The 23,574-nt window shown below is 46.1% G+C and overlaps 1 protein-coding gene across 35 annotated transcripts in view; it reads right to left on the bottom strand.

Moving 5' to 3' along the window:
* Positions 1-23,574, bottom strand: part of clasp2 (cytoplasmic linker associated protein 2) — an 89,487-nt gene that overhangs the window by 1,680 nt on the left and 64,233 nt on the right. For 23 of the 35 annotated variants that reach the window (XM_042295375.1, XM_042295386.1, XM_042295401.1 and 20 more), the window contains 18 exons: positions 22,012-22,118; positions 21,754-21,777; positions 20,436-20,591; positions 19,858-19,949; positions 19,645-19,708; positions 18,769-18,831; positions 15,581-15,583; positions 14,859-15,022; positions 9,522-9,600; positions 7,964-8,107; positions 7,730-7,873; positions 7,425-7,531; positions 7,130-7,271; positions 4,994-5,177; positions 3,086-3,282; positions 2,880-3,008; positions 2,474-2,680; positions 107-223 (listed from right to left, as the gene is read on the bottom strand). In XM_042295375.1, coding sequence (XP_042151309.1) covers positions 107-223; positions 2,474-2,680; positions 2,880-3,008; positions 3,086-3,282; positions 4,994-5,177; positions 7,130-7,271; positions 7,425-7,531; positions 7,730-7,873; positions 7,964-8,107; positions 9,522-9,600; positions 14,859-15,022; positions 15,581-15,583; positions 18,769-18,831; positions 19,645-19,708; positions 19,858-19,949; positions 20,436-20,591; positions 21,754-21,777; positions 22,012-22,118 — 2,123 coding nt within the window. The remainder of the gene's footprint in view (positions 1-106; positions 224-2,473; positions 2,681-2,879; positions 3,009-3,085; positions 3,283-4,993; positions 5,178-7,129; positions 7,272-7,424; positions 7,532-7,729; positions 7,874-7,963; positions 8,108-9,521; positions 9,601-14,858; positions 15,023-15,580; positions 15,584-18,768; positions 18,832-19,644; positions 19,709-19,857; positions 19,950-20,435; positions 20,592-21,753; positions 21,778-22,011; positions 22,119-23,574) is intronic. The other 12 variants (XM_042295379.1, XM_042295391.1, XM_042295402.1 and 9 more) reach the window with 5 other exon arrangements.

Genomic DNA, 23,574 nt, shown 5'->3' with positions numbered 1-23,574 from the left:
GTAATATAAAATGTATTGATGAATTTAAGAATGAAGTATGCTAGCGTGGATGTATTGGAACACAGAAAATGGGTCTGGTTAGTAGAAAGTGGGCATGGTCACTCACTTTGCTGCCAGACAGTTGGTTGAGGTGAGGTTTTAGCTCCTCCCCTATGACTGCGTAGAGGGCCACCAGACAGAATACACAGGCCTTCCTCACACTGCTCTCAGAGTTGTCATAACCCTGCATAACATGACATAGAGGGGTTATTAGCCTGTATTACACGACAGAAGAGTTATAGCCCTCCATAACATGACAGTGGGTCATAACCCTGAATAACGAGGATGTGTTACCTATATGTGTGTGTGTGTGTTACCTGTATGTGTGTTACCTGTATGTGTGTCTGTGTGTTACCTATATGTGTCTGTGTGTTACCTATATGTGTGTGTGTGTGTTACCTATATGTGTGTGTGTGTGTTACCTATATGTGTGTGTGTGTTACCTATATGTGTGTGTGTGTGTGTTACCTGTATGTGTGTGTGTGTGTTACCTGTATGTGTGTGTGTGTGTTACCTGTATGTGTGTGTTACCTGTGTGTGTGTGTTACCTGTGTGTGTGTGTGTGTGTGTTACCTGTTTGTGTGTGTTACCTGTATGTGTGTGTGTGTGTTACCTGTATGTGTGTGTGTTACCTGTATGTGTGTGTGTGTGTGTTACCTGTATGTGTGTGTGTGTGTGTTACCTGTATGTGTGTGTGTGTGTGTTACCTGTATGTGTGTGTGTGTGTTACCTGTATGTGTGTGTGTGTGTTACCTGTATGTGTGTGTGTGTGTTACCTGTATGTGTGTGTATGTGTTACCTGTATGTGTGTGTTACCTGTATGTGTGTGTGTGTGTTACCTGTATGTGTGTGTGTGTTACCTGTATGTGTGTGTGTGTGTTACCTGTATGTGTGTGTGTGTTACCTGTATGTGTGTGTGTGTTACCTGTATGTGTGTGTGTTACCTGTATGTGTGTGTGTGTTACCTGTATGTGTGTGTGTGTTACCTGTATGTGTGTGTGTGTGTGTGTTACCTGTATGTGTGTGTGTGTGTTACCTGTATGTGTGTTACCTGTATGTGTATGTGTGTTACCTGTATGTGTGTGTGTGTGTGTGTTACCTGTATGTGTGTGTGTGTGTTACCTGTATGTGTGTGTGTGTTACCTGTATGTGTGTGTATGTGTTACCTGTATGTGTGTTACCTGTATGTGTGTGTGTGTGTTACCTGTATGTGTGTGTGTGTTACCTGTATGTGTGTGTGTGTGTTACCTGTATGTGTGTGTGTGTTACCTGTATGTGTGTGTGTGTTACCTGTATGTGTGTGTGTTACCTGTATGTGTGTGTGTGTTACCTGTATGTGTATGTGTGTTACCTGTATGTATGTGTGTGTGTGTGTGTTACCTGTATGTGTGTGTGTGTGTGTGTTACCTGTATGTGTGTGTGTGTGTTACCTGTATGTGTGTTACCTGTGTGTGTGTGTGTGTTACCTGTGTGTGTGTGTTACCTGTATGTGTGTGTGTGTGTGTTACCTGTATGTGTGTGTGTGTGTGTTACCTGTATGTGTGTGTGTGTGTGTTACCTGTATGTGTGTGTGTGTGTGTGTTACCTGTATGTGTGTGTGTGTGTGTTACCTGTATGTGTGTGTGTGTGTGTGTTACCTGTATGTGTGTGTGTGTGTGTTACCTGTATGTGTGTGTGTGTGTGTTACCTGTATGTGTGTGTGTGTTACCTGTGTGTGTGTGTGTGTTACCTGTATGTGTGTGTGTGTGTTACCTGTATGTGTGTGTGTGTGTTACCTGTATGTGTGTGTGTGTGTTACCTGTATGTGTGTGTGTGTGTTACCTGTATGTGTGTGTGTGTGTTACCTGTATGTGTGTGTGTGTGTTACCTGTATGTGTGTGTATGTGTTACCTGTATGTGTGTTACCTGTATGTGTGTGTGTGTGTTACCTGTATGTGTGTGTGTGTTACCTGTATGTGTGTGTGTGTGTTACCTGTATGTGTGTGTGTGTTACCTGTATGTGTGTGTGTGTTACCTGTATGTGTGTGTGTTACCTGTATGTGTGTGTGTGTTACCTGTATGTGTGTGTGTGTTACCTGTATGTGTGTGTGTTACCTGTATGTGTGTGTGTGTGTGTGTGTGTTACCTGTATGTGTGTGTGTGTGTTACCTGTATGTGTGTTACCTGTATGTGTGTGTGTGTTACCTGTATGTGTTACCTGTATGTGTGTGTGTTACCTGTATGTGTGTGTGTGTGTTACCTGTATGTGTGTGTGTGTGTTACCTGTATGTGTGTGTGTGTGTTACCTGTATGTGTGTGTGTGTGTTACCTGTATGTGTTTTACCTGTATGTGTGTGTGTGTGTTACCTGTATGTGTGTGTGTGTGTGTTACCTGTATGTGTGTGTGTTACCTGTGTGTGTGTGTGTGTGTGTTACCTGTATGTGTGTGTGTTACCTGTATGAGTCCGGGGACCATCTCAGGCAGCATGCTGACTAGTCCTTCATGGGGGACCCTCTCTATAACTTTAGTCTGCATCTTGATGGCAGCCAGGTTGATGGGGTAGTCAGCTGACTGGATGATGGGACACAACACCTTGATACACTGGTCTGGACTGATGGACGACGCCAGCATGGCTGCAGTCTCCTCTGCCGCTCGCACCACCTACAGACAAAGGGTTATAGTACCAGATTTATAATAGCTCCTATACACACACAGCAATGACAGTAGGAGAGTGAATTTATGAGGGTATGTGAGAGAGATTATACCAGTGTAAATGTGTGCATGTGCAAGAGATTATATGGAGTGTGTGTATATTATAAGGTGTGTGTGTGTGTGTGTGTGTACGTGTGTGTGTGTGTACCTCTTTTTGTGGGTCCTTGTGCGCCTCCAGGGCCTTCATGATGGTGAGTTCAGCGTAGTTCTTAAACCTCCAGGGCTGGCGGCTCAGAATCTCCCTCAGAACACGCAGAGCTAACGCCCTGATCACATGCTGCAGAGGGGAGAGAGAGTTTGGTCAAAGTGTGTTCATTGCATTGATGCACATATTGAGTGTGTGTGTGTGTGTACCTCTCTGTCCCCCAGCGTCTCCAGTAGTAACAGGAGGATGGTTTTGAAGTGTTCATCCCAGGAGACCTGCAGGGTGTTTTCTCGAATCAGCTTCAAGAGCTCACAAAGCGCTGCCTTCCTCTCCTCCACACGCTCATTGTGATTGGACAGCTCCTTCAGCAGCTCAGACACCAGCTCTGATTGGTCAATGCTGCTGTCTGTCAGGGGCAACAACCAAATGGGGTTGAGATTGATAAATTGATGGCAATCAGTATCTATCCCATATTACACTTCAATACATTTTGTGTGTGTGTGTGTGTTTGTGTGTGTATATGAATACGTGTGTGTGTGTGTGTGTGTGTGTGTGTGTGTTAGTGGAAATTAATATACAGTACCAGTCAAAAGTTGACACCTAGCCATTCAAGAGTTTCTTTATTTTTTACTATTTTCTACATTGTTGAATAATACTGAAGACATCAAACCGATGAAATAACATATGAAATCATGTAGTAACAAAAAAAATGTTATACAACTCAAAATATATTTTAGATTCTTCAAAGTAGCCACCCTTTGCCTTGATGACAGCTCTGCACACTTGGCATTCTCTCAACCAGCTTCACCTGAATTGCTTTTCCAATAGCCTTGAAGGAGTACCCACATACGCTGAGCACTTGTTGGCTGCTTTTCTTTCACTTTGTGGTCCAACTCGTCCCAAACCATCTCAATTGGTTTGAGGTCAGGTGATTGTTGAGGCCAGGTCATCTGATGCAGCACTCCATCACTCTCCTTCTTGGTCAAATTGCCCTTACACAGCCTGGAGGTGTGTTGGGTCACTGTCCTGTTGAAAAACAAATGATAGTCCCACTAAGTTCCACTAATCAGATGGGATGGCGTATCGCTGCAGGATGCTGTGGTAGCCACGCTGGTTAAGTGTACTTTGAATTCTAAATAAATCACTGACTGTGTCACCAGTAAAACACCCCCACACCACCTCCTCCATGCTTCACAGTGGTAACCTCCCATGCGGAGATCATCCGTTCACCTACTCTGCGTCTCACAAAGACACGGCTGTCTCAAATTTGGACTCATCAGACCAAAAGGACCGATTTCCACCAGTCTAATGTCCATTGTTCATGTTTCTTGGCCCAAGCAAGTCTCTTCTTCTTATTGCTGTCCTTCAATAGTGGTTTCTTTGCAGCAATCCGACCACTAAGGTCTGATTCACACAGTCTCCTCTGAACGGTTGATTTTGAGAGGCCTCTCTTAGGCTGGTAACTCTAATGAACTTATCCTCTGCAGCAGAGGTAACTCTGGGTCTTCCTTTCCTGTGGCGGTCCTCATGAGAACCAGTTTCATCATAGAGCTTGATGGTTTTTGTGACTGCACTTGAAGAAACTTTAAAAGTTCTTGACATTTTCCAGATTGACTGACCTTCATGTCTTAAAGTAATGATGGACTGTCGTTTCTCTTTGCTTATTTGGGCTGTTCTTGCCATAATATGGACTTGGTCTTTTACCAAATAGGGCTATCTTCTGTATACCACCCCTACCTTGTCTCAACACAACTGATTGGCTCAAACGCATTAAGGAAAGAAATTCCACAAATTAACATTTAACAAGGCATACCCATTAATTGAAATGCATTCCAGGTGACTTCCTCATGAAGCTGGTTGAGAGAATGCCAAGAGTGTGCAAAGCTGTCATCAAGGCAAAGGGTGGCCACTTTGAAGAATCTCAAATATAAAATATATTTGGATTTGTTAAATACTTTTGGTTACTAAACGATTCCATATGTGTAATTTCATAGTTTTGATGTCTTCAGTACTATTCTACAAAGTACAAAATCGTACAAGAAAAAACACAAAAAAAACCTGGAATGAGTAGGTGTTTCCAAATTTTTGACTGGTACTGTATGTGTGTTTGTGTGTACCGTCAGTTTGCTGGTCTGATTCGTCTAGTGAAGTATCTATGACGCTGTGTTTGAAGGGGGAGTCAGTGAAGGGGTCACGGGACCCCCGGGGAGAAGAGGAGAGCAGGGGGGTGTTGAGGAGAGACGTCTTGTTGTCCAGAGCTGTACGACCTCCATCCACCTGGTCAGCACCAGCACTACCACCCTGAGGGAGGGGGAGAGAGGGAGACACACGGTGGTATGATTCAGACAGACAGAAATGTAAGCGCTGTCAACGCATGCACGCACACACAGTGGTATGTGTGGGTTAGGGTTTTTATCATTCTATGGATGGAATGAGGAGAGATATGAGATCTGTTACAGTTCCTGTTAATATTTTCACTCAAACCAGAAAACCCCCTGACGGGTCAGGTGATAGGCAGGTGATGGAGTCAGTTGAGCTCTGATTGGCAGGTTGAGGATGGGTGGGCGGGTCAGGTTTCAGACTGACCTCTAGAGGAAATGTCAGCTTGGACATTGCCCTTCCTTGGAACATACCATGGAGAGGGGTGTCATAATGAATAACATCTCACATACTGTACGCACTCGGACACACACGCACGATACTCCCATCACAACCTACACTATATATACAAAAGTATGTGGACACCCATTCAAATGATTGGATTCAGCCATTTTAGCCACACCTGTTGCTGACAGGTATATAAAATCGAGCACACAGCCATGCAATCTCCATAGACAAACATTGGCAGTAGAATGGCCTTACTTAAGAGCTCAGTGACTTTCAACGTGGCACTGTCATAGGATGCCTCCTTTCCAACAAGTCAGTTCGTTAGATTTCTGCTCTGCTAGACCTGCCCCGGTCAACTGTAAGGGTTGTTATTGTGAAGTGGAAATGTCTAGGAGCAACAACAACTCAACCGCGAAGTGGTAGGCCACACAAGCTCACAGAAATGGACCGCCGAGTGCTGAAGTGCGTAAAAATCATCTGCCCTCGGTTACAACATTCCTTCCTGAGTTCCAAACTGCCTCTGGAATCAACGTCAGCCCAATAACTGCTTTTTCGGGAGTTTAATGAAATGGGTTTCCATGGCCGAGCAGCCGCACACAGGCCTAAGATCACAATGCGCAATACCAAGAGTCGGCTGGAGTAGTGTAAAGCTGCTATTGGACTCTGGAGCAGTGGAAACGAGTTCTCTGGAGTGATGAATCAAGCTTCACCATCTGGCAGTCCAGAGGACGAATCTGGGTTTGGAGGATGTCAGGAAAATGCCACCTGGCCCAATGCATAGTGCCAACTGAAGTTTGGTGGAGGAGGAATAATGGTGTGGGACAGTTTATGGTTCGGTCTAGGCCCGTTAGTTCCAGTGAAGGGAAATCTAAATGCTACAGCATACAATGATATTCTAGATGATTCTGTGCTTCCAACTTTGTGGCAACAGTTTGGGTAAGGCCCTTTCCTGTTTCAGCATGACAATGCCCCGTGCACTAAGCGAGATCCATACACAAATTGGTTTGTTGAGATCAGTGTGGAAGAATTTGACTGGCCTATTCAGATTCCTGACCTCAACCTCATCGAACACCTTTAGGATGAATTGGAACGCAGACTGCGAGCCAGGCCTAATCGCCCAACATCAGTGCCCGACCTCACTAATGCTCGTAGCTGACTGGTAGCAAGTCCCCGCAGCAATGTTCCAACATCTTGTGGAGAGCCTTCCCAGAAGAGTGGAGGCTGTTATAGCAGCAAAGGGGGGACCAACTCCATATTAATGTCCATGATTTTGGAATGAGATGTTCGACGAGCAGGTGTCCAAATACTTTTGGTCCGGTAGTGTATTTTAACCTGTAAAAATACTGAATGTGTTATTTTTTCCCTGATATTAGCTTACACCACCAGATAAAAAAGCTATTTCCGGTGAAATCCACTTTGTTAGAAAAGTAGGGATGAGATGCTTTGACACCAGACAGTGCGATAACAGTTGGGGTCAGAAGGTTATGGGGTTCAGTGTCTCTCACACACAACAAGGGGAGTGGCAGGACATATCTGTTCTCAGGAACATTGTGTGTGAAGGCTTAAACCCCCAGAATTCACCTGACTATAAATAATCCTTTCTAAGATGCATTCCATCATGTCGGTTCCACACACACACTCCCCACCTCCTCTCCTTCCCTCCGTCTGACCGGTTCGTTCATGTCTTCCTGGCTACGGACGGAGAAGTTCTGGATGGCCTCTGTAACTCCTCTCAGACTACTGTAGATGTCCTCTGAGTTCATGTTCTCTGTGTCGTAGTCAAATGCACTGCACACAACAACACATCAGTCATATTACTATCACAATAGGTCAACATTATATGAGTGTGTTCTGAGGTCTGTGTGTGTTACCTAGGTGTGTTCTGAGGTCTGTGTGTGTAACCTGGGTGTGCGTGTACATTGGGAGGTGTGTGTATGTTACCTAGGTGAGGATGTGTTCTGTGATGTGTTGGTAGGAGAGGTGAGGGGGCTGGACCAGCTGGCAGGAGAGCGGGGGGTGTGGCGTGTAAGAGGGCTTCCTGTCGGGGCCTGGGGGAGAGAGTAACACATAATAGCATCAAGTACATGCTAGGACGTTTTAGTTTCCCAACTCCTAAGATCCTTCATCAGGCCAGGCTGGGAGGGGTACAGCCAAGGCCAGGTGTCGTTACCTGCTGGGAGGGGTACAGCCAAGGCCAGGTGTCGTTACCTGCTGGGAGGGGTACAGCCAAGGCCAGGTGTCGTTACCTGTGCAGCATTGCCTGTGTTCCTCAGGTGGTTCTGTAGCAGTTTGGTGGCGCCATCCTGGAAGGTCTTGGGCAGAGCTGCCAGCAGCATGGTGAACTCTGGAGTGTTCAACTGGAACAACGAGATCAACACCGACTGGGCAGCCTGGAACACACATACACATCAGAAACCAATCAAAGTTTGCGTCAACCAATAATCAACAAATTGCCTCATACAGAAATGTCTGTAAGGTACCTTCCTGACGTCGGAGCTCTTTGGCTCTGTGGTCCAGGTGATGACGCGAGACACAGCCAGGCGCGTCTCACTGGAGTTCACAAAGTCCTGCGGCTCCATCTGCAGGGTCAAGGTCTCAATGTACTTCAGAACAGCCACCTTCACCTGGACACACATTCAGAGTATAAAAGGTTAGAGAACCCACTGTTACACACATCTTCTGTCTGTGTGGTTCATGGATCATCCCAGGAGTTTCCTAACTCTGAGCTGAAGCTAGTTCTACTCTGCAACACAAAGTAAACATCCGCAACAACAAAGAAGCTGCAGTAATATGCTAGTCTCCTTCACAGTTGTAGTCAGGCAGCTATCATGAAGGAGGCAGAGGGGGGAGAAACCAATAAAGACAAATGAAAACTAAAGGAAAAAGAGCCACCATTTACATTCGTTCTTCGTTCTCACATTAGTTTCTCTTTTACAATATTTTCATTCCTTCAAAAAAAAGTCCATCTCTGTCTTACTCTTCTTCTATTCAAAACACTTCATCGACCGACCGCCTGCTCCTCAGTGTGCGCGTCATAAAAATGCTCCCCCCTGAGCACACTGACCTGGGAGGATTGGTTCCAGGCTGAGACCTGCTCGTTCAGAGAGCAGCAGGCGTGGTGCCCCCTGGGGGCTCTCGTAGCAGGGGGGAACAATTTAACATCGCGCCTCATGGTTCTTGAAGCAGGGGGAATCAATTTAATGTTGCGCCGCCCACAACACGTTCCCCTCCTCCCCACAGGCTTAGAGAGAGAGGGAGGGGGAGGGACGGAGAGTGAGAGGGAGGAGAGAGGAAGGGGGGAGAGGAGAAGTGGGAGAAAGGTAGGGGGAGAGAGAGGAGAGGTTAGAGGAGAAGGTAGGTGAGGGGAGGAAGGGGAGATGGGGAGGGAGGAAGAGGATGTAGTGGAGGGAGAGAGGAGGCAAGACAGACAGATGGACACACACTGGGACAGGGATGAGAGGAGTGAAAATTACATAAGAAAATGAGAGAAGGGAAAGCATAGCAAGGGAAGGTGAGGTGAAGAGTGAAGGAGGGAGAAGAAGATTGAGGAAGGTGAGGTAATGAAAGTGAAGGAGGTGGGGAGGGGGAAGGGGAGAGGAAAGGGAGGGAGGGAGCGAACAAGTGTATAAAGGGAAATACAAAGTGAGAGGAGGGAGAAGATGGAGGGGAGAGGATAGAGAGGCAGCGAGGAAGGGGAGGTGAGGCGGGCTCAGACTGCAGAGAGCAAAGCCAGTGGTTGGCGGGTTTAATTGGAGGCATATCAGTCGCTATCCAATCAGAGTCCAGGGATCGGGTGGGTAGGGAGCGGAGCCAGTGTTAAACAGCCGTGATATCAGAAAAGTGGTTACCATGGTTACTGATACAATAGTTACCGTGGTTGCTGAGACAGTAGGTGAGTCTGGTGACGGAGAGGCTGTCCCTGCCTTTCAACCCTCCCTACATCCCTTTTACTCCCCCTTCATCTTCTCAATCAGTCCATCTCTTTCTTCATACATACACAAAACATCTACCCCCCTAAACAGACAGACAGACATGTACCTTGAGGTTTGGTGTCTGAGTCTGGTCCACAGTGAACCTCATGAGGATAGTGAACTGGAGGTCGTTGGGGAAAGACTCTCTGTAGGGGAGATATTATGCACGCATGTTATATATACGCATATTACACACACACACACACACACACACACACACACACACACACATACATACATATATACACACATACATATATATACACACTGGGGCAAAAAAGTATTTAGTCAGCCACCAATTGTGCAAGTTCTCCCACTTAAAACGATGAGGCCTGTAATTTTCATCATAGGTACACTTCAACTATGACAGACAAAATGAGGGAACATTTTTTGGGGAAATTATGGTGACAAAACGAGAAAAAAAATCCAGAAAATCACATTGTAGGATTTTTAATGAATTTATTTGCAAATTATGGTGGAAAATAAGTATTTGGTCAATAACAAAGTTTCTCAATACTTTGTTATATACCCTTTGTTGGCAATGACAGAGGTCAAAAGTTTTCTGTAAGTCTTCACTAGGTTTTCACACACTGTTGCTGGTATTTTGGCCCATTCCTCCATGCAGATCTCCTCTAGAGCAGTGATGTTTTGGGGCTGTTGCTGGGCAACACGGACTTTCAAATCCCTCCAAAGATTTTCTATGGGGTTGAGATCTGGAGACTGGCTAGGCCACTCCAGGACCTTGAAATGCTTCTTACGAAGCCACTCCTTTGTTGCCCGGGTGGTGTGTTTGGGATCATTGTCATGCTGAAAGACCCAGCCATGTTTCATCTTCAATTCCCTTGCTGATTGAAGGAGGTTTTCACTCAAAATCTCACCATACATGACCCCATTCATTCTTTCCTTTACACAGATCAGTCGTCCTGGTCCCTTTGCAGAAAAACAGCCCCAAAGCATGATGTTTCCACCCCCATGCTTCACAGTAGGTATGGTGTTCTTTGGATGCAACTCAGCATTCTTTGTCCTCCAAACACAACGAGTTGAGTTTTTACCAAAAATCTTCTTCTGGATCATCCAAATGCTCTCTAGCAAAACTTCAGACGGGCCTGGACATGTACTGGCTTAAGCAGGGGGACACGTCTGGCACTGCAGGATTTGAGTCCCTGGCGGGGTAGTGTGTTACTGATGGTAGGCTTTGTTACTTTGGTCCCAGCTCTCTGCAGGTCATTCACTAGGTCCCCCCGTGTGGTTCTGGGATTTTTGCTCACCGTTCTTGTGATCATTTTGACCCCACGGGGTGAGATCTTGCGTGGAGCCCCAGATCGAGGGAGATTATCAGTGGTCTTGTATGTCTTCCATTTCCTAATAATTGCTCCCACAGTTGATTTCTTCAAACCAAGCTGCTTACCTATTGCAGATTCAGTCTTCCCAGCCTGGGGCAGGTCTACAATTTTGTTTCTGGTGTCCTTTGACAGCTCTTTGGTCTTGGCCATAGTGGAGTTTGGAGTGTGACTGTTTGAGGTTGTGGACAGGTGTCTTTTATACTGATAACAAGTTCAAACAGGTGCCATTAATACAGGTAACGAGTGGAGGACAGAGGAGCCTCTTAAAGAAGAAGTTACAGGTCTGTGAGAGCCAGAAATCTTGCTTGTTTGTAGGTGACCAAATACTTATTTTCCACCATAATTTCCCCAAAAAATGTTCCCTCATTTTGTCTGTCATAGTTGAAGTGTACCTATGATGAAAATTACAGGCCTCTCATCTTTTTAAGTAGGAGAACTTGCACAATTGGTGGCTGACTAAATCATTTTTTACCCCACTGTATATAGACACACACACACACACACACTATAGACACACATTACAGACACACACACACACACACACGTTATATATACAGTTGCAAGAAAAAGTATGTGAACCTTTTAGAATTACCTAGATTTCTGCATAAATTAGTCAGAAAATCTGATCTTCACCTAAGTCACAACAATAGACAAACACAGTCTGCTTAAACTAATAACACACAAACAATTACATGTTTTCATGTCTTTATTGAACACACCGTGTAAACATTCACAGTGCAGGTAGGAAAAATATGAACTGGATTTAACAGGTTGACCCTCCTTTGGCAGCAATAACCTCAACCAAACGATTTCTGTAGTTGCGGATCAGACCTGCACAACGGGAGGAATTTTGGACCATTCATCTTTACAAAACGGTTTCAGTTCAGCAATATTCTTGGGATGTCTGGTGTGAACCGCTCACTTGAGGTCATGCCACAGCATTTTAAATCCGGTTTAGGTCAGGACTCTGATTGGGCCACTCCAGAAGGTGTATTTCCTTCTGTTGAAGCCGTTCTGTTGTAGATTTACTTCTGTCTTACGGGTTGTTGTCCTGTTGCATCACCCAACTTCTGTTGAGCTTCTATTGGCGGACAGATAGCCTTACATTCTCATGCAAAATGTCTTGATAAACTTTGGAATTCATTTTTCTGTCGATGATAGCAAGCTGTCCAGGCCCTGAGGCAGCAAAGCAGCCCAAACCATGATGATGCTCCCTCCACCATACTTTACAGTTGGGATGAGGTTTTGATGTTGGTTTGCTGGGCCTTTTTCCTCCACAGTGTTGTGTTCCTGTAGTTTCATCTATCCACAGAATATTTTGCCAGTAGCGCTGTGGAACATCCAGTTGCTCTTTTGCAAACTTCAGACGTGCAGCAATGTTTTTCTGGGACAGCAGTAACTTCTTCCGGGGTGTCCTCCCATGAACACCATTCCTGTTTAGTGTTTTACGTATCGTACTCGTCAACAGAGATGTTAGCATGTTCCAGAGATTTCTGTAAGTCTTAGCTGATACTATAATTCTTCTTAACATCAACTTCAGAAAAATACAATAATTTGTGTTTTTAGTTTAACCATAATGCGTTTGTCTATTGTTGTGACTAAGATGAAAATCAGATTAAATTTGATTACAAATTTATGCAGAAATCTAGGTAATTCCAAAGGGTTCACATACTTTTTCTTGCCACTGTACACAAATTACAGACACACACGTTATATACACGCATATTACAGACACACACGTTATACACGCATATTACAGACACACACGTTATATACACGCATATTACAGACACACACGTTATACACGCATATTACAGACACACACGTTATACACGCATATTACAGACACACACGTTATATACGTTATACACGCATATTACAGACACACACGTTATACACGCATATTACAGACACACACGTTATATACACGCATATTACAGACACACACGTTATACACGCATATTACAGACACACACGTTATACACGCATATTACAGACACACACGTTATATACACGCATATTACAGACACACGCGTTATACACACACGTTATATACACGCATATTACAGACACACACATTATATACGCGCATATTACAGACACACACGTTATATACACGCATATTACAGACACACGCGTTATACACACACACACGTTATATACACGCATATTACAGACACACACGTTATATACATGCATATTACAGACACACACGTTATATACACGCATATTACAGACACACGCGTTATACACACACACACACACACACACGTTATATACACGCATATTACAGACACACGCGTTATACACACACACACGTTATATACACGCATATTACAGACACACACGTTATATACGCGCATATTACAGACACACACGTTATATACACACGTTATATGCACACACATTACAGACACACACGTTATATATGTATTGATGGTTGTACAGTTGTCTCAAATAAAACTGAAGGACCTCGGCGTTACTCTGGACCCTGATCTCTCTTTTGACGAACATATCAAAACTGTTTCAAGGACAGCCTCATTCCATCTACTTAACATTACAAAAATCAGAAACTTTCTGTCCAAAAATGATGCAGAAAAATGTATCCATGCTTTTGTTACTTCTAGGTTAGACCACTGCAATGTTCTACTTTCCGGCTACCCGGATAAAGCACTAAATAAACTTCAGATAGTGCTAAATACGGCTGCTAGAATCTTGACTAGAACCAAAAAATGTAATCATATTACTCCAGTGCTAGCCTCCCTACACTGGCTTCCTGCTAAGGCAAGGGTTTATTTCAAGATTTTAATGCTAACCTACAAAGCATTACATGGGCTTGCTCCTACCTATCTCTCTGATTTGGTTCTGCCGTACATACCTACACGTACGCTACGGTCACAAGATGCAGGCCTCCTTATTGTCCCTAGGTTTTCTAAGCAAACAGCTGGAGGAGGGCTTTCTCCTATAGAGTTCCATTTTTATGGAATGGTCTGCCTACCCATGTGAGAGACGCAGACTCGGTCTCAACCTTTAAGTCTTTATTGAAGACTCATCTCTTCGGTAGGTCCTATGATTGTGTGTAGTCTGGCTCAGGAGTGTGAAGGTGAACGAAAAGGCACTGGAGCAACGAACCGCCCATGCCTGGCCGGTTCCCCTCTCTCCACTGGGATTCTCTGCCTCTAACCCTATTACAGGGGCTGAGTCACTGGCTTACTGGTGCTCTTCCATGCCGTCCCTAGGAGGGGTGCGTCACTTGAATGGGTTGAGTCACTGATGTAATCTTCCTGTCTGGGTTTGTGCCGTGGGGGAGATCTTCGTGGGCTATACTCGGCCTGATCTCAGGATGGTACGTTGGTGGTTGAAGATATCCCTCTAGTGATGTGGGGGCTGTGCTTTGGCAAAGTGGGTGGGGTTATATCCAGCCTGTTTGGCCCTGTCCGGGGGTATCGTCGGACAGGGCCACAGTGTCTCCTGACCCTTCCTGTCTCAGCCTTCGGTATTTATGCTGCAATAGTTTGTGTCGGGGGGCTAGGGTCAGTCTGTTATATCTGGAGTATTTCTCCTGTCTTATCCGGTGTCCTGTGTGAATTTAAATAATTGTCTTTCTTTCTCTCGGAGGACCATAGCCCTAGGACCATGCCTCAGGACTACCTGGCCTGATGACTCCTTGCTGTCCCCAGTCCACCTGATTGTGCTGCTGCTCCAGTTTCGGAGTGCAGTCCATGAGGAGGAGATGCACTGCAATACATAATGCAGCTGGTGGCCACACCAGATACTGACTGTTACTTTTGATTTTGACCCCCCCTTTGTTCAGGGACACATTATTCCATTTCTGTTAGTCACATGTCTGTGGAACTTGTTCAGTTGTGTCTCAGTTGTTGAATCTTGTTATGTTCATACAAATATTTACACATGTTAAGTTTGCTGAATATTAATGCAATTGACCGTGAGGGGACGTTTTTTTTGATGCTGAGTTTATATACACACATTACAGACACACATGCAAGATATATGCACACACAAACTTTACAAATACACACACTATACACACACCCACTGACCGTGTGATGTCCAGTGCTCTCTGGACCTTGGCCTGTACTGATCCCAGCAGGTCAGCTCCCATCTTCTTCAGCAGCTGGGTGAGCAGGACGAACAGCCAGTCCTGCAGGTCTTCTCTGTGCACCAGGACAAAGTCCACGAGGGTCTCTAAGAACATACTGAACACCTTGGGAGAGACAGGGGACATGGGTTAGACACATTGTATAAACACACACACACACACACACACACACACACTCTTAGAAGAGAGAGGAAAATGTTCATGCACACAAACATGAGTGAGACACACATGTACTATGGACACTATGAGATTGGTTAATTGAATGGAATTGCTTCCCTCAGCCTACCAACCACTCACTCTAATCAGCGTGCAGCAAGCAGAATTATGTTTCACCAATACACAATCAATATTCAGTATTCACTAAACACACATGCTGATTGGCTGTCACCTGCAAAACAGCAGGGACTCAGACACCAATCACAGGGCGTCATGATGTCATAGTGATGTCACAGCTGTGAGCTGTGACATCACCGGGTCGGTTAGTGAGTGAGTCTGTGGTTGCCTTGGAAACCATTAAATTAGCCACCCAGTCAGATTACCACCCACCAGATTAATCAATGAATTCAAGATTAGTCTCCAATCAGAGTACCATGTTAGTGTCACAACCACACAAGCGTTAATCAAACGTTAATTGAACGTAAAATAAACGTTGTCTAGACTTACTCTCTACAGAGAGTTCCAGAGGAGAGGCATGGAGGGGAGAGAAACATACAACAGTTAGCATCCTGGGAAGCACACACACACACTAGGGTGACCACATGTCCCAGATTGTGCGGGACAGACCCGCATTTTGTCCCTTTGTCCCTCAACCAAACAATCATGTCCCGTATTTTATCAACAACTTCAATCACCACAAATGTTAGATTTGTCCGGTATTTCAGTCAGACATTCCGACCGGTCTCTTGCACTTATGAAAAGACAGGCCTATATATTAAAAGGATGTGGGAGTGGTGATGTTAAACACTTCTTCAATCATTGTTGAGATCTGATATTCTGTGCAGTGCAAGACGAGACGTAGGCCAATGCCAATGGAATATTTTTATATTTTCAGACAAGCCCCCATAATTTTGGGGGGAATTAAAAACAGGTTCAGCCCCTGGTTCGACTGTGATTTTGCAGAGTTACTCCATCTCAAGAATTGCATTTGGCAAAAGGCTCGGCACACGCATACTCAGGCTGACTGGCTCTTGTTCAGGCAAATCTTGGGGCGGCAGGGTAGCCTAGTGGTTAGAGCGTTGGACTAGCAAGTTCAAACCCCCGAGCTGACAAGGTACAAATCTGTCGTTCTGCCCCTGAACAGGCAGTTAACCCACTGTTCCTAGGCCGTCAACAAATAAGAATTTGTTCTTAACTGACTTGCCTAGTTAAATAAAGGTAAAATTAAAAAATATATATAAAAAAAATAAGTGCAGTCAGGCTATCCGGAAAGGCCAAAGTTAATTACTTTAAGGAACAGTTCTCTCTGTGGGTCTAAGTCAGGATTCCTATTTGACTCAGCCATGCCTCCTTGCCCCGATGCTCCTCCCTCTTTTTCCCCTGCCCCGCTATAAGGTTTCTCCCTGCAGGTAGTCACTGAGTCCGAGGTGCTAAAGGAGCTCCTGAAACTTGACCCCCCCAAAAAACATCTGGGTCAGATGATTTAGACTCTTCATTCTTTAAGGTTGCTGCCCCCATCATCACCAAGCCAATGGCCAACCCTTTTAACCTCCCTTCCCATTGCTTGGAAGGCAGCCACGGTTCGTCCTTTATTTAAAAGGGGGAGATCAAGCTGATCCTAACTGTTATAGGCCTATTTCTAGTATGCCTTGTTTATCAAGTATTAGAAAAACTTGTCAATAATCAACTGACTGGCTTTCTTGATGTCTATAGTATTCTCTCTGGTATGCAATCTGGTTTCCGCTCAGGTTATGCATATGTCACTGCAACCTTAAATGTCCTCAATTATGTCACCATTGCCCTTGATTCTAAGCAATGTTGTGCTGCTATTTTTATTGACTTGGTCAAAGCTTTTGATACGATAGATTATTCCATTCTTGTGGGCCGGCTAAGGAGTATTGGTTTCTCTGAGGGGTCTTCGGCCTGGTTTGCTAACTACCTCCCCTCAAAGAGTGCAGTGTATAAAGTCAGAATATCTGCTGTTTCAGACACTGCCTGTCACCAAGGGAGTACCCCAAGGCTCGGTCCTAGGCCCCACGCTCTTCTCAGTTTACATCAACAACATAGCTCAGGCAGTAGGAAGCTCTCTCATCCATTTATATGCAGATGATAAAGTCTTACACTCAGCTGGCCCCTCCCGGGATTTTGTGTTAAACGCTCTACAACAAAGCTTTCTTACTGTCCAACAAGCTTTCTCTGCCCTTAATCTTGTTCTGAACCTCTCCAAAACAAAGGTCATGTGGTTTGGTAAGAAGAATGCCCCTCTCCCCACAGGTGTGATTACTGCCTTTGAGGGTTTAGAGCTTGAGGTAGTCACCTCATAAAAGTACTTGGGAGTATGGCTAGAGACGGTACACTGTCCTTCTCTCAGCACATATCAAAGCTGCAGGCTAAAGTTAAATCTAGACTTGGTTTCCTCTATTGTAATCTCTCCTTTTTCACAGCAGCTGCCAAATCAACCCTGATTCAGATGACCATCCTAGCCATGCTAGATTACAGAGACATCATTTATAGATCGGCAGGTAAGGGTGCTCTCGAACGGCTAGATGTTCTTTATCATTCGGCCATCAGATTTGCCACCAATGCTCCTTATAGGACACATCACTGCACTCTATAATCCACTATAAACTGGTCATCTCTATATACCCATTGCAAAACCCACTGGTTGATACTTATTTATAAAACCCTCTTAGGCCTCACTCCCCCCTATCTGAGATATCTACTGTAGCCCTCATCCTCCACATTCAACACCTGCTCTGGCAGTCACATTCTGTTAAAGGTCCCCAAAGCACACAGATCCCTGGGTCGCTCCTCTTTTCAGTTCGCCGCAGCTAACAACTTTTTAAAAATCCCCCTTCCCCGCAGGAGTCCTTTTGCTAGGCCGTCTTTACTTATTTGCCTGGTTAAATAAAGGTTTAATTAAAATAAAATCGTAAATCAATGACATTTTTCAAATCCTTTCGGTACAAATTCCAGTTAAACTTGGAGGACAGTTACGATTCACTACTTACAACCATCTCGCTTCTGATGAAGAGCTACAACTAAGTAAACAGCTGTATTACACTGAAAGATAAGGTCTCCATGCTCATTAGTTTCTCATTAAACATATTTGCTGCTTCTTCACTCAATCCTGTAAAAAAAAAAAAAAAGTCTTCATTCCTAACTGTTTTACATTCTGAGACCAACCAGAAAATCTCTTGGCCAAATATTCCCAGATTTTCATAAAACAGCCACAAGTGGTCTCTCCTTTCTGCATCACCAAATTTAATGTGAGGAAAAAGAATAGACTAGGGGTGGCTGGTGTGCTTAAATTAGTTCGTTCAGTGCAACAAAATGACAGTCTACACTGTCCCGCAAAATCATCCTGTGGTCACACATTTGGGTATTTTAAAATGTGGTCACCCTAACACACACACACACACTCATGCGTACCCACCCACCCACCCTCTCATCACATGCGCGCACAGATATGTGTTCAGTGCACACAAGGTGTTTCCCGACTGAAGTCAGAGTACCTCTGAACTGAAACAGGTGGTATTGTGCATTAATATCAATGTGATGCACTGTGAAGATAAGGACTACACTACAGCCCTCTTATAAGAACCACACCTGGTTCTTATAAGAGTTCCTCTGTCTCTACACACAGAAGAGAAGGAGAGAAGGAGAGAAAGAGAGTGTGTGACAGTGAGGTGTACCTTGAAGGAGGCTGAGCTTATACCGGATTCTGTCGTTCCATAGACCCTAGATCCGGATTCTCGCTGAAAGTCACAACCGGTACCGTCAGACGAGGGGCAGGACGAGGGGTTGGGGCGGCAGGGGAGCACACTAAGTGGTGTACGGGGAGCGGGAAGACACTCCAAACGCCGGCAGGAGGAGGGGATGGGGAGTGGCGTTAGAGGGGAGCGGGGGAACCCTAGCGGGCGGGGTTAGTGAGAAAGAAAGAGGCGGGGGAAGGGGGGGATGCTGTAAAAATGGCGTGTGTGTGGTCAGTGTGTGTGTGTGGTCAGTGTGTGTGTGTGTGGTCAGTGTGTGTGTGTGTGTGTGTGTGTGTGTAATCTTATATAGACCACGCAGGGGGAAAAAAAGAGGGAAGGAGTTGCAGTGGACGCGGTGAGCACAACCAGCGGATTGGCTAACGAACAGTGAGAGAGCAATCCCATTGGCTAGCGGAGAGTGTGAGGTCACACGCAGACTCAGGCGTAGCATGCCGTTAGAAACCAGTCAGTTACCGCCTCACGCAGCACATGCCTGTGTGCGTGTGTGTGTGTGCATTACTTTTTATCTGATTATGAGTCTCAGTATGTCTGTGTATTTATGTTTCCGTGTGTGAGAATAAATGTGTGTTTGCAGAACCTAGTTTTGTAAGTGTCGTTTCGGCAGAATCCGGTATCCAATATAAACACAGGTGTGTGTATATATACACACACACACACACCTGTGTTTATAACTATATATATACATAAACATTGTGTTTAAGGTGGCAGTGGATTGTGTGTGTGTATACACGTGTGTGTGTGTGTGTGTGTGTGTGTGTGTGTGTGTGTGTGTGGTAGCTGTGCATGCATCCATACCTTACTATGGGGGTCTGCAAACATTCTGGTGAAGATCTCGCACAACCTCTTCAACTCCACACGACTGTAGACAAACAAAAACACACACACACACACAATTACACAAAGGTGAATACACCTATGGTAGCATGTATTGCATCAGATAAACAGAGTCTCTGTTCAAATAGTCCCTGAAAGGCTTCCAGGTGAAACGGTGCGTTGTGATAGGCTGACCTGAGGGTGCGTTGGTTCTTCAGTAGAGCCTGTAGACCCAGCAGTCCCTCCTTCCTCTCCGACCAGTTGGCACTGGCACAGCGGTTCAACACCTGGGGCACAAAGAGTTAAAGGACATTTAGACTGGGTGGCAGGTAGCTTAGCGGTTAGAGAAGCAAGCCACCAACCAAAGGTTTGCCAGTTCAAATCCCGGGTCTGATGGTAAAAAAAATCTGCCGGGAAGTGAGCCGGCAACCAGAGGGTTGCTGGTATCAAATCGTAGATGCTGTTGTGCCCTTGAGCAATGCACTTAACCCCCCACAACAACTGCTCTAAGGCGCCCAGTGTGGCAGCCCCCTGCTCCAACCTGTATGTCTCTTTCAGAGGGTTCAGATAAAGAAGAAGTAACATTTTGACTGTGTACAATTGATTAATAATTCTAATCTTAAAATGCCTGGAACTATTGAATCTTCAGCCAGGAATCCACAAGGCATTGGGGAATATGTGAACTGAAGTGCTTGAAGTGATTGAAATAACGGTTTGTGTAATTTGCATATGGTGCAATCAATGACTAATCCAAAATCTGTGTTGTTTCTGACCTCGGCCACGTCCTCAGTCTGTCTCATGTACGTAGGGATGGCTCCTCCATTCCTGGAGCTGTAGGAGCGCTCTGAGCAGGCGCTGGACGCATCACTGTTAGCATCATCATCCGAATACATCCCATAGTTCTCATAGCGCCGCCGCGCTGGCTTCTTCTACGGGGGGAGGAGATAGACAAAAAGAGAAAGAGAGCGAGAGAAAGAGCAAGTGAGAAACAGAGAGCGCGAGAGAAAGAGCAAGTGAGAAACAGAGAGCGCGAGAGAAAGAGCAAGTGAGAAACAGAGCGCGAGAGAAAGAGCAAGTGAGAAACAGAGAGCGCGAGAGAAAGAGCAAGTGAGAAACAGAGAGCGCGAGAGAAAGAGCAAGTGAGAAACAGAGAGCGAGAGAGAAAGAGCAAGTGAGAAACAGAGAGCGCGAGAGAAAGAGCAAGTGAGAAACAGAGAGCGCGAGAGAAAGAGCAAGTGAGAAACAGAGAGCGCGAGAGAAAGAGCAAGTGAGAAACAGAGAGCGCGAGAGAAAGAGCAAGTGAGAAACAGAGAGCGCGAGAGAAGAGCAAGTGAGAAACAGAGAGCGCGAGAGAAAGAGCAAGTGAGAAACAGAGAGCGCGAGAGAAAGAGCAAGTGAGAAACAGAGAGCGCGAGAGAAAGAGCACGTGAGAAACAGAGAGCGCGAGAGAAAGAGCAGAGAAACAGAGAGCGCGAGAGAAAGAGCAAGTGAGAAACAGAGAGCGCGAGAGAAAGAGCAAGTGAGAAACAGAGAGCGCGAGAGAAAGAGCAAGTGAGAAACAGAGAGCGCGAGAGAAAGAGCAAGTGAGAAACAGAGAGCGCGAGAGAAAGAGCAAGTGAGAAACAGAGAGCGAGAGAAAGAGCAAGTGAGAAACAGAGAGCGAGAGAGAAAGAGCAAGTGAGAAACAGAGAGCGCGAGAGAAAGAGCAAGTGAGAAACAGAGAGCGCGAGAGAAAGAGCAAGTGAGAAACAGAGAGCGCGAGAGAAAGAGCAAGTGAGAAACAGAGAGCGAGAAAGAGCAAGTGAGAAACAGAGAGCGAGAGAGAAAGAGTGAGAAACAGAGAGCGAGAAAGAGCAAGTGAGAAACAGAGAGCGAGAAAGAGCAAGTGAGAAACAGAGAGCGAGAAAGAGCAAGTGAGAAACAGAGAGCGAGAAAGAGCAAGTGAGAAACAGAGAGCGAGAAAGAGCAAGTGAGAAACAGAGAGCGAGAAAGAGCAAGTGAGAAACAGACTTTCCCTTTAAGTAACATGTACACATCAAATAACACCTTTCAACCCCACCCACACACACAGCAGTAGGTAGAGACGCTGACCTTGGATCTCATGTCTCCCAACAGCTGAGAGCGTTAAACAGAGGAGGAACCAGGGGTTAGTCACAACACAGCAGTAAGTGTGTGAGAGTGTCTGTGTACAGTATAAGTGTTTGGATGTGTATACATGAGCTACGAGAGATAGAGACAAGGTAAGAGATAGAGATGTAAGAGACAGGGAAGGTGAAAGAGGGGGAGAAAGGAGTTGGCATAAATATTGTCTCAGTGTGTGTGTGTGTGTAATGTGTGAAATGTGTGTACCAAGGCATCAGCGAGGGCCTCTTCTACATCAGATCCTGTGTTGAGGATTCTCATGGCGCTGACGGATGAGGACAGACGACTGGACTGACTGATACTGTACCCTGACCCTGGAGAGATGGAGGGATGAGAGAGCCCGAGAGACACACACATTACAGATGCAGTCAAACACACAAAACTGCAATCCCTTTCACCCTCATCCCATCAGACGATCTCCCCCACCCTCATCCCATCAGACCTCCTCCCTTCCTCCCACCCTCTTCCCACCAGACCTCCTCCCTTCCTCCTCCCACCAGACCTCCTCCCACTCTCCTCCCACCAGACCTCCTCCCTTCCTCATCCCATCAGACCCACTCCCTTCCTTCCACCCTCATCCCATCAGGCGACCGCCAGACCTCCCTTCCACCCAACCTCATCCCATCAGACCTCCTCCCTTCCTCCTCCCACCAGACCTCCTCCCTTCCTCCTCACACCAGACCTCCTCCCTTCCTCCTCACACCAGACCTCCTCCCTTCCTCCCTTCCTCCCACCCTCATCCCATCAGACATTCTCCCTTCCTCCCACCCTCCTCCCATCAGACCTCCTCCCTTCCTCCCACCAGACCTCATCCCACCAGACCCCCTCACTTCCTCCCACCAGACTTCCTCCCTTCCTCATCCCATCAGACCTCCTCCCTTCCTCCTCCCACCAGACCTCCTCCCTTCCTCCTCACACCAGACCTCCTCCCTTCCTCCTCACACCAGACCTCCTCCCTTCCTCCCACCCTCATCCCATCAGACATTCTCCCTTCCTCCCACCCTCCTCCCATCAGACCTCCTCCCTTCCTCCCACCAGACCTCATCCCACCAGACCCCCTCACTTCCTCCCACCAGACTTCCTCCCTTCCTCATCCCATCAGACCTCCTCCCTTCCTCCCACTCTCATCCCATCAGACGACCGCCCTTCCTCCCACCCTCATCCCATCAGACCTCCTCCCATCAGACCTACTCCCACCAGACCTCCCACCCTCATCCCATCAGACCTCCTCCCAATGTCATCCCATCAGAGATCTCCTCCCTTCCACCCACCAGACCTCCTACCTTCCACCCACCAGACCTCCTCCCTTCCTCCCACCAGACCTCCTCCCTTCCTCCCACCATCATCCCATCAGACCGCCTCCCTTCCTCCCACCCTCATCCCATCAGCCGCCTCCCTTCCTCCCACCCTCATCCCATCAGCCACCTCCCTTCCTCCTTCAATACTCCCCCCCTTCCCTACCCACCCTATCCCATAACTCTTCAATACCCCCTCCCCAGCTAGATGGCATGGTGAATAAATTACAAAAATATGACCAAATGACCCCCAAGAGCTGTGACCAAAGCATGATGGGAGTAAATGAACAAACATGGAGGACGCCGTGTCCGTGTTGATGGGAGGCGGGACTAAAATCAGGAAATAGATGAGTGAGAGAACAAAGTAACAAATGCATCCTCAAATGGAGATGGAATGGTTGTCATGGCAACTGAACGGGGTGGAGGAAGCATGCGTTTCTGGCGGAAGCTTGAGGTCCAGGAAGAGAACGAAGGA

This window comes from Oncorhynchus tshawytscha, linkage group LG13 (genome assembly GCF_018296145.1).
Source record: "Oncorhynchus tshawytscha isolate Ot180627B linkage group LG13, Otsh_v2.0, whole genome shotgun sequence".
NCBI classification, from domain to species: Eukaryota; Metazoa; Chordata; class Actinopteri; order Salmoniformes; family Salmonidae; genus Oncorhynchus; species Oncorhynchus tshawytscha.
This window is presented reverse-complemented; position numbering and strand designations above follow the sequence as displayed.